This window comes from Oncorhynchus kisutch, linkage group LG10, assembly GCF_002021735.2.
Source record: "Oncorhynchus kisutch isolate 150728-3 linkage group LG10, Okis_V2, whole genome shotgun sequence".
Classification (NCBI taxonomy): Eukaryota; Metazoa; Chordata; class Actinopteri; order Salmoniformes; family Salmonidae; genus Oncorhynchus; species Oncorhynchus kisutch.
Genome location: NC_034183.2, coordinates 39,852,633 through 39,864,640, shown reverse-complemented (window position 1 = coordinate 39,864,640; position 12,008 = coordinate 39,852,633). Strand labels below are relative to the sequence as shown.

Below are 12,008 nucleotides of genomic sequence, written 5' to 3'. Positions count from 1 at the left end.
GGTGTATTGGCCATATACCACACCTCCTCGGGCCTTATTGCTTAATAAATATAGTCATATGTGAATTAATAAGTTGTAATAAACTGTATGCTCAATGAATAAGTCATAAACGGTATGTGAAAAATACAGTAGGCGCGATCTGAAGACTCTTGTCGGTCTTGCACAAAGAAATATGTATTTTCAACACACGGTGGCGACACATCCAACCCTAATCAGAGCCAGATGGCTCGTGCAAGGCAAGCCGAACTCGGCATAGAAGTTTTGGAAGCGTGCGCTGAGAGCTCGAAGGAAAGTAGTGGGACTCCGGAGGAGAGAGAGAAGGAGAGAGGGAAAGAGAGAGAAAGAACTTCGTGCTTTACATTACACACAGACACGGGATAAAGGACGACTGCGTGGACAGTTGTTATATACATTTTGTGCCTTTTAATTTGTAAATCAACGTTTACACGTGCGTTTACGGTTGTAGTGGATGTAAAGGGATTAGAATAGAATCGGGGGAATGTATCCTGCTCGGGCAACAGTGACCGACCGTCTTCCGAGATGTCAACTCAACATTCTCCGGGCCATCATGCTACTCCAGGCCGTTCTAGAGATGACTGCGACCAGTAAGAATGTGACTTTTTATTACGGTGCTAACAATGTAATGTCGCATCATCAGAAAAACACGAAACTTTTATGGCATTAATGTTAATATTTTAAGCCATTAATATGGTGATATAAATCTAGTCTATTGGTCGCTAGCCTATATCAATCTATTCGATTGACGTGTCTACAACAATTTTAATTTCCTCTTTTTAATTGTAATTTTTATGTGTATTTTTGGGGGGTGATTTTCAAATGGTTTATATAGACTTTAAATTCGTTTTCTTTGGCTTTAAAATAGGTTACTTGTTTAAACAAACGTGTTACTGTATGCAACAAGAGCTAAATTATCTGTGGAAGGTGCTACATAATAGGCGTTCAAGTATTGTTCACCCCCAAGTCTTTTATATTTGAAACAAAGCCAATTTAAACATTGATTTATAATCTCCAGTATTGAAAGACAAAGGGACTTCTCTTCTCAGGTGATGATGGAGGGGATAACCATCTCACTCCCAGCTGGAGGTCCATTGTGTGGGTCCCTCCATTTGTAATTAAATGTAATCTAAAATGTAATCTATGTAATCCCAAAAGTAATTATTTATCACGAGAGTGCCTACTAGTAACTACTAGTACTACTAGTAATTATGCATAGTTCTAGAAAGGTCTGGAACTCACCTTTCTGGTAAAAAGTGTTATAAATTGCTGAGGTGTACTCATTTTGAGGCACAAGCTCAAGTACATGTACAAATATGATGAAAATATAAAAAAAATCAAGAGAGGCAATAGGGCTTTCTAAATATATTAACAATCAAATTATAAAACACATTACGATAAGATTTCACCTTTCTTTATTCTGTAAAATAAAGATGGTGACAATACAAAATTGTCACCATTTCACATAACTGATGACAGAGAATGTTCTGTCCTGCATCCTCGGGGTGATGCATAGATGCCGTTCAAATGTCTGCACACTTGTTCCAACTTCAGCTTTAAGCACAATGTGACGTTGTCTCTCTGTGACCCAGAGAAAGTGGTTTTGTTAAAGTTTTACTCAATTATTTAGAAATTTTTTCATGTTGAGAGCTATAAATAAATTTGATTATATTGCAGCGAGATGGGACCACTTTTGCTGCACTGTAAAAAATGGCCTGTAATTTTTACAGTAATTTACTGGCAGCACAGTAGCCAGTATGTAACTGTACATTTACAAAAAATTACTGGCAGCACAGAAGACAGTAAATTATGGTAGATTTACAGGACCTTTAATTTGAACACAAATTGAACTGCATATTACTGGAACTCCTGACTACAGTAACATACTCTATTTCTAGAATTGACATTGCATTATTGGAAGCACTGTGGTTAGTAAACTGTTGCAGATTTTCAGTGCAGGTAGCTAGTGCCAATGACAGGCAGGACGTCTGTTACATGTATTTTAAATAGGTATTTCAATATTATCATTACCTATTTTGTCATTTGTATTTCACTGGCCCGAACTACAATTAACGTAGCCTATTTTGTAACAGTTTAATTATAATGCATGTATTTTCTAATACAAATATATACTAGCAAGTAGCCCGCTTAACTACAACATTCTGGTAGCATAATCTTTTTACTTGCTATGACTGGCCTATTCTTGTTTACCTTAATTTAATACACTGACTGTAAGTAGCTCTGAGCGTCTGCTAAATGACCAAAATGTAAATGTGAAAATGATCACTTCCAAAGCACACTGCTGGATATTATTCGATTGACCTCCGCCCCCAAACAAGGCCACATTTGATCCAAATACAAATAGTTTGAGGGTGGAGCTCATTAGAATAATACCCGGCAGTGGTGCTTTGCAAATGCACATTTTCAACATCCACATTTTGGTCATTTAGCAGACACTCTTGTCCAGAGCGACTTACAGTCGGTGCATTCATCTAAGGTTGTTAAACAATAAACACATATCACTGAGATGGCAAGTAAAACGTTTCCGTAACCATTACTGGGAATGGTGTTGTAGTTAAGGATGCATTGGTCTTCAAAATATCCTTCATTTGTCGCAAGAGACCTTTTTGATATTTCTTTGCCCATGTCTGGCTAGTGCAAAATAGTGATGTTATGTTTGACACTGGATCTCTCGAGGCATGTGTTGAAATCGCTAAGCAGTATGCTGATGCCTGTATGACTTTATCAGAAGTGTTGTTCAACAACCACCTGATTGCTTTGGTGTGGGACGTCATCTATAATGAGGATGTTGCTCTAAATGTTTGTGACTGGCAGGTGCGGGAGAGTACACTGTGTGTATCAAAGCCTCAAGTAGTGAACCTATTTTCTACACAATTGGCTGGAAAACCTCAATGCTTCAGGAAGCTTTATTTCCTCATCATTAGTGCAAAGTACTTTACAGTAATATTGATGGTAACGTGCTTCCTGTAAGTTACTGTAAAAAGCAGAGCAATGACAGACACAGTGCAATACTGTAAGAAAGTAAATGCTACTGTAATTATGATATCTTAGTGTTCTACTGTAAATACATGAGATTAGTGCAAGCAGTTTGGCTGTTAAGTATTTGTATATTACCTCATATTTATGAATATTTGGTGTTTCGTATCACTTAATTAACAAAGGCTCCCAAACAGCTGTGATTATAGGGCAAAACACATCAAAAGGACACAGTTTAATAGTCAATCATCAACAGTTTAAGACCTGGTATCACGTTCTGTCCCCTAAATAATAAAAACATTTAGTGCACTACAACCACATATCAGTTCAATGGGTACAGCATTCTCAATCATTTTTTATTTACAGAATGCTGCAGTAAATATACAGCAAAACAGCACTTTATTGTTAATTTGTAGTAAAATTACAGCAATCGCTTGCAGTGAATATGTAATTATATCATACCAACTAATATTTAGCATTTTATATCACTTGCACCTGTAGAGGGTTTAACAAAGGCTTCTAAACCGGCAGTGAGTACAGGGCAAAATAAATCAAAAGGACATGGCTAAACACTCAACCATTAAAGGTTTGATACTTGATACCCTTCTGATCTGTTCCCAATATACACATAATAGTTAGGGAACTACTACCACATATCACTTAAATTGGTACAGCACTCTCACTGATGGGTGCAACAAGTATAGCCTCGCACAAGACACGCCTCAAAATGTGTTAATGACCACAGCAATACCATGCAGCCACAAAATGTTTTTGGCCTTCCAAAATTACACTATTGTAATGTATTCTGTGGGGGTGGTACTGATTTACAGTAAATTACTGGCAGCACAGTAGCCAGTAAATTACTGTAAATTTACAGGAAAAGGTTTTTAGATTCCAAAAATACAGTATGGTAGTGATGTTACGTTTGATACCAGATATCCTAAAGACAACTTAAAGCAGTTTATTTCGAAGCAGTGTGCCAATGCTTGGTTCTCTTTATCAGAAGCACGTGATCAATGATGTCCGAAGATTCGTTTTGTCGAACAACCACCTGATTTGGTTTGGCATTAGTTTTAGTAGAAGTGAAAAAGGCCACACTGTGCACACACTACGGCGTGTGAGACGTCATCTATAATAATATGGCTGTTCTAAATTATTTTGACCAGCAGGTGCCGCTAGTATACCCTTTGTTGATCAAAGCCTCGAGTAATGAATCTATTTTCAATACGATCATCTGGAAATGCTCAATGGTTCAGGAAGCTTAATTTCCCCATCACTACAGTATGGTACTGTATTCTATTGGGTGGTATTGTTTTACAGTAAATTACTGGCAACACAGTAGCCAGTAAGTTACTGTAATTTACAGGAAGATTATATATTTAAATTGTATGGTACTGTATTCTGTGGGGTACATCATTCTCACTAATGGGTGCAACAAATATAGCCTCTTACAAGGCATGCATCCAAATGTGTTAATGAGACAGATAAAAATAAAAACATACAGCAAAACATACAATACTTTACTGTATAATTTTACAACAGTGTAGCAGAATGCCATTGAACACCCATAATGCATTGCTATTTACAGTTCTCTAATATAGAATTACAGTAGCTAACTTGGAAAGGTTTGCTGTAAATTTACAGCAATTCGTTACAGTGCAGCATTCCCTAGGCCCTCCCTTTTGATATGCCATATACCATGCAGGGCTCTGAGCTTCACAATCAGAATAAATCTAGCCTTTGTCTGGATAGGCTAGAAAAGTTGACATGTCACTCCCTATGCAAATGAGGTGTCAGATTTCACATTCGCCATCTCAGCTCCTCTTAGGCAGGTTCAGCTGAAAGGGGAGACTCTGCTATTTAGCTGACTATACAGAAATGGATGTTGCGCCGTTCACAGACCTCTCTGTACAAAAAAAGACTTGGAACTGTTCTAGAACCGCCACTAGTCCCCTAAATAGGGGACATCAAATTGGTTTTAAAGCAAACTCAGTGATACAGTACTGACTGATGCTGAGAGTAATGACTTCAAATGAAATGCCGAGTTCAAGAACATTGGGAAATGGCGGCACTCCAATTGTTGTTTATTTTAAAACAAAAAGTCCACCTCATTTCACCTTTTTATTTTCGGCAGGGCAGTATTAACGCATTTCAAGTTTTAATGTCACATGCACAAGTATGGTGAAATGCTTTCTTGCAAACTCAAAACCCAAGAAAGCAATAATTCATTAATAACAATGTAATACTAGAAAGGAAAAAAATCACGAGAAATAAGAAGAAATATGAAGAACACAATAAGAAAGTAAGCATACTATATACAGGGTCAGTTCCAATACCGTATTTACAATGTGCAGGGATACTGGAGTGATAGGGGTGGATATGTATAGGGGTAAGGTGACTAGGCAACAGGATATATAATAAACAGAGTAGCAGCAGCTTGTATGTGAGTGGGTGTGCGTGTGTGTAGAGTCAGCATAAATGTACGTGCATGTTATATGTGAGTGAGCAGATGATGGAGTGAGTGTGCATAGACAGTGCAAAACTTAAAGGTCAATAAAGATACAAGGTTAACTGAAATAGTCTGTGTAGCTATTTTGTTAGCTATTTATCAGTCTTATTCAGGCCTACCACCGTCGTGTCGTCAGCAAACTTAATGATGGTGTTGGAGTCGTGCATGGCCACGCAGTCGTGGGTGAACAGGGAGTACAGTAGGGGACTAAGCACACACCCCAGTGGGGCCTCTGTGTTTAGGGTCAGCGTGGGGGAGGTGATGTCGCCTACCCTCACCATCTGGGGTCGGCCCATCAGGAAGTCCAGGATCCAGTTGCAGATGGAGGTGTTCTGGGTACGAGCTTGGAGGGGACAATGGTGTTGAACGCTGAGCTGTAGTCAATGAACAGCATTCTCACATAGGCATTCCTCTTATCTAGGTGGATGAGGGCAGTGTGGAGTGCAATTAAGATTGCGTCATCTATGGATCTGTTGGGACGTTATGCAAATTGAGGTGGGTCTAAGGAAGCCTAGAAGAGCTTCCAGGCTTCCTTCATAACGGTCAATTGTGAATGAGAGAAAACAGGGGCAGTTTGGTCAAACTAATCCCGTTCGAATTGTCCACCGGAAAGACGGACATGCTGGGGTAACAATTACATAACCAATGTTCTGTAGTAATACTAGTCCAGGGAGAATAGGACTTAAGCCAAACAATCATTCTCCTCCCCACACTTAACCTGTGAAAGGTTATAAACATCCCATGACTCTATATAAACTTTTTAACTGCTCTATATAACCTTCATAACTGCTGTCTATAGGAGGAAGATGCCCAGATTGGTGTCTGTGGCCTTATGTGAAGTATTGGATAGTTTGGAACGGAGGACATTGGACATTCATTTCCAATTTTGGTTTGCCCTCTTGTGAATCAAATCGGGTTTTCATGTGTTACCCAGTTTGTCTATGTGTGATTAATCTCCAGCTAGAAGATGTGTCTGGGTTTGTTTGGATTACACCAGTCCTCCCTATTGGTTTTGGATATTATTTACAATGGTTGGAGGAGGCAGAGCTTTCTAAAGCCATATTCTGGAATGCCACTCTCTCTCTGACTAGAGTCAGGAGCCCAGAATGTTAATCCAAGATACTTCACTGTCTGAGTTATAACCCCTTCACATGGGGTTTTATAATGGAACAGGAACAGAGGAGGAGGAAAACTCACCCCCTCGTAACCATTTCACATCTCAACCAGCAGACTGGAAAAGAGGAGTGGAAAGAAACAGCTATTCGGAATCGGCCGTGATACAGTCTCATTCTCTTACTCTTTCATAACAGTCAGAGGGCTATAAATCATTTGGGTGGAACTACCTCGACGGCAGATTTTGAACGAGACAGAATGTTGACATTAAAGGCACTTTACCTTTTAAAAAACTCACCCCGTGGACTCTGTCTCTTTCAGGGAGACTCTGAAAAGTCCTCGCCCTCCTCAGCTCTGATAGCTGAGCTCTTATACCCCTTTCTCATCTCTTCTCCTAATGCATGGTACAGTAACTCAGCCATCCACTAGTGCATCTTTAAAAGCCTTCTCAGACTTCCAGGAATGTGGAAGATTAACTATATGTGTGAAACAGATGTAGTGTGTGTGTGTGTGTGTGTGTGTGTGTGTGTGTGTGTTTGGGACAATTTGGGTCCAGTTTGAAGCATCTGGAAAGAAAAGAAAGTCACACACCTATTAATCAGCACTAAGTCATAAATCACACACTCCACGCCCCTTGTTACTTTCAAACAACAGTGTGTAAAGTATGTCATGCAATAGCAATTACCTATTTCCCCTTTGTTAATAACCTCAGATGTTTGCCAAGTTTATATGGCAGTATTGCTCAACATACACAATGTTTGGAAGATGTCTTGTCTTGGCTTATTGTTTAATTGATGGTTATAGAATTCTTGTGGATTGTTACATAAAACTGATGGATGTGGATTAGATGAACACATTTAATACGACCACTATAAGACATCCATTTTTTGATTTAATTTGTTTACCCTCAGTCTCTTTCCTCAAGTTATGATTGTTGTATGTTTGGGCTTGTAGTGATTGTAGTGAAGCAACTGGGAGTAGTAGCAGAGCTACACTGTTACAGAAAACTTTAAATTATATAATATTTTGTATTACAATAAAATACTCAAACGTTTCATACTGTAAATTATAGTGCATTGTGGGAAAAAGTTGTGGGCGGGGAAAGAATAGTTTTATTTCGAATGGTACTGTAATTCCACTGTACAGAATACATTACAGTTTTTTTGGTAGGGAGGTTACGTTTGATACCGGAGCAGTTTACTTTGAAGCAATATGCTGATGCCTGTATCCCTTTATTAGAACCACGTTAGAACCACGTGATCAATGGCGTCCGAAGCTTTGCTTTGTCGAACAACCACCTGATTTGGTTTGGTATTGGTTTTGGTAGAAGTCAAAAATGCTACTATCTACACGCGCTACAGCGTGTGGGATGTCGTCTATAATAATCTCACTGCTCTAAATTGTTTTGACCAGCAGGTGCCACTAGTGTACGCTGTGTTGAGCAAAGCCTCGTTTAATGAACCTATTTTCAACAGAATTGGCTGGAACTTCAAACCTTAAGGAAGGTTAGTTTCCCATCACTACTTTTTGGAGCACCAAAGACCTTTTGACCACTATAGTTGGTATTTTTTATTACTTGCAATTCTAGAGGCTTTAAAACTGGCAGCGTCTACAGGGTAACTTGACCAAAAGGACACAGCAGAACTATCATCCAGTTCAAATTTAAGATTTGTTGCCACTTCAATCTGTCTCCTAGACATAATATATTGATAAGGCATTATAACCACATAAGAGTTAAATTGGTACAGCATTCTTACTCACGGGTGTAACAAATATAACCTCTTACCAGGCATGCCTCAAAATATGTTATTGAGCCAGATAGAAAAATACCATGCACCCACTAGAGGTCAATTATTTTTGCCGCTCTAAAGATACAGTACGGTACTGAATTCTGTGGGGTGGAATTACAGCAATTTCACACAATGCACCATCTTTTACAGTATGCTGCAGTAAAAGGTTTCCAAGTGTTTCACTGATGATAATGCCTAAACTGACTGTATAAATGACAGTCACTCTCCCCTTGCAACCTCATGCTATTTAAGCATACGTATTCACGTTCCTTTGTCATCTAAAATCCTTCTGAGAAACACCATCTCCCCAGAAAGCTTCGTTTTTTGGTGTTTTTTGGGGGGGTTGGGACTGGGAGTTTTAGTCTTGGGAATATGATTCGAGGCTAAACATTGTCCACTCTCATGTCATATCCTCGTTTTGTCTCTGCCCTCTCTGTGCTAGAGAGAGGGTTCCATAAAGTTTCTTCATTACGAACTGAAGCCAAGCATGGAAAACCCCTTCCTGTAATTACTGACTCTACATTGCACAGTGGAGGTGAGGGCATGGCGGAGAGAAAAACCTCCTCTGCATATCCATGGGCTCAAGAGTTTAACAGATATGGAAAAGGGAGGTTGGCTCTTTGCTGTAGATCTGACTTGTTCTTTAAAACTCCTATTGTAGCTAATGGCCTCGTTCCCTTGACTCAGTGTCAGAAATGTGCCTAAATGATCAGTTATTTGATAGAAGAATGACATTGATTATTTAAGAAGATACTTAAAAAGGTGCCATTATTAGACATGCATCAATGCACCCCATGGGTTGTTTAGGCTATGCAATAATGTAGGCATTATGCCAATGTAGTAAAAATATATGTACATTTCACTGAAAGGTATCAAATTACATTTAAAAGCCTGTTACATTCTTAAGCCTGTTTGCATTGCATTATGGAACGCGTTGCATGCAGACTGGCAAAATCGCTTGTCGCCTAAAATTAGGCCTTTGTACGTTGCCACACTCAGAGCTGATAAAAAAAAATACTTAACAGGATTCCTAGCCAAAGAATAATATTTATTTTAAAAATGAAAATATATATGCAATTTATCAGTCAACAGAGGCATTCTTTCATTTTTCCTTGCTCTGTCCTTAAGTTTAAAAAAACATTCTCCCAAAGATGTGACAGGCAGCATCAGGTTTCTCTCCATGAAGAAGGGCTTTTATGCATTCATCATTTCCCACAGCATCATGTCCATCTAGGAACAGATCACTCATATATGCTTCCCCAGAGCAGAGCAGAGCTAGAGTAGCAGTGGTTGTGGTGACTGGTGATGGGGCTAATGTTGGCTGGCTGGCTCGTATATCTGAGAAACAGTCTGTCTGAGGAAGGGTAACCTCCTTGCCTTCTCCCTGCCACCCATGACATCAGGACTTTGGATGGGGATGCCTTGGCACTTGGCAGGCACCCGCTGCTGCCACTCCTAGCTCTTAAACTAAAATCACCCCAAGGATCACTCTCCTTCTCTCTCTTGCTCTCTCTTTTTTTTCCTTCTCTCCCTCTTTCTTTTTTTTTCCAAACTCATCCCAGGATCACTCTCTTGCTGTCTCTCTCTTTTCTTCCCATTTCTGTCCCACTCCCTCACCCTCATGGTGTCGCAGCTCTACTGTACCTGGCTGGTGTACTGTTCGGTTTGGCTGTGGATCCACACTTGGCTGCTGTTATCTGAGTTGACTGGCATGCTGTTCTTGGCATGGCTGTGTGTGTTTACTCACTGTGTTCTGTGTGAGAGGAAAAAGGCAGAAAGGAATGGATGTGCGACGGTTTGAGCTTTCGAAATCCAGCTTCTGTTCTGTTATCTCCCCCCACCTCAAACATTCTGCTTGCGCTGTGAAAACCACTGGACCATCAGTTTAGTACCAGGAATTAGAAATGTGTTAGTTCACATCACTTGACTAATAGAATACAGTGCCTTCAGAAAGTATTCACATCACTTGACTAATAGAATACAGTGCCTTCAGAAAGTATTCACAGCACTTGATTAATAGAATACAGTGCCTTCAGAAAGTATTCACATCACTTGATTAATAGAATACAGTGCCTTCAGAAAGTATTCACACCACTTGACGTGTTCCACATTTAGTTGTGTTACAGCCTGAATTTAAAATGGATAATGTCAAAGTGTAATTATGTTTTTAGAAATGTTTACAAATGAATTAAAAATGAAAAGCTGAAATGTCTTGAGTCAATATGTAATCAACCCCTTTGTTATGGCAAGCCTAAATAAGTTCAGGAGTAAAGATTTGCATAACAAGTAAAATAAGGTTCATGGACTCACTCTCTATGCAATAATAGTGTTTAACATGACTTTTGAATGACTACCTCATCTCTGTACGCCACACATATAATTAGCTGTAAGATCCCTCAGTCGAGCAGTGAATTTCAAACACAGATTCAACCACAAAGACCAGGGAGGGTTTCCAATGCCTCGCAAAGGGCACCTATTGGTAGATGGGTAAAATAAACTGTTATTGAATGTCCCTTTGAGCATGGTGAAGTTATTAATTACACTTTGGATGGTGTATCAATAAACCCAGTCACTACAAAGATACAGGCGTCCTTCCTAACTCAGTTGCCGGAGAGGAGGGAAACCACTCTGGGATTTCGCACAGCAAAATCAATGGTGTAAATTTAACTCTGAAAGTAAATGTCATTCATTTTCAGTGAACATATGAGTCCCACTGTACTGGTGTTAAAATAATCTCCTCACAATTATCCCAGTGGGAAAGCAACATAATGCTGGTCTCGCTCTTGGCAGAGATTCCATTTAGAGCTCAGTGGCAGAGAGCTCAGTGGCAGAGACGAACTCTGTGAGATAAACTTCTAAATTGATAGTGCTATTTGTTTAGGTGATTTTACAGCAAGCTAGCTGCTTCACATGCTGATATTGATATTTGGTATTATTGTGTGTAGCTATGTTTTCTAGCTAGCTACATAGCTAGCCAGCTAGTCAGCCCAGGGAGAGGGAGATCATTGCATTGTGGGTTTTGTAATAGACTTGAGCTGAAACAGATCTCCCCCCCCCCCCCCCAAAAAAATGAAACATTTGTTCACAGAAAACATTGCTTTCAGATATTAGTGTTATTTAACAGTATTAATAATAGGAATTTGGGATGGATTATCCCTTTAAACATTGAGCATTTCCATCCAATCGTGTCAAAAATAGGTTCATTCCTCGAGGCTTTGATCAACACATTTTAATGTTACACTAGTGGCACCTGCTGGTCAAAATAATTTAAAACACTCAAATGACACGCTGTAGCATGTGCACAGGGTAGCCTTGTAATCTTCTACCGAAACCAACACCAATGATTCTGGTTATACTGACAAGATGCATGTCTCTCCACCTTAACAATGGGAGTCGTTGTCCACAAAGTGGCACGGCGGGCTGTCTTGCTACCTCCTATCCTTTCTTTGGATTGGTGGATACATCTCATATTGTAACTTTTTGAATATTCAATGAGGATTTTTGACGTCAACCGCCTGTATTCAATGGAAAGAAAGGCTATGCTACTAAGCATCTCGAGGCCTCCCTCTTCCTCTCAGCCAATA

At 39.5% G+C, this 12,008-nt stretch overlaps 1 protein-coding gene across 1 annotated transcript in view; it reads left to right on the top strand.

Moving 5' to 3' along the window:
* Positions 1–291: 291 nt before the first annotated feature.
* The window catches only part of LOC109898134 (inactive tyrosine-protein kinase transmembrane receptor ROR1), a 172,883-nt gene continuing 161,166 nt past the window's right edge, over positions 292–12,008 (top strand). The window contains exon 1 of the mRNA XM_020492951.2: positions 292–605. Within this exon, the coding sequence (XP_020348540.2) occupies positions 500–605 (106 nt within the window). The 5' untranslated portion in view covers positions 292–499. The remainder of the gene's footprint in view (positions 606–12,008) is intronic.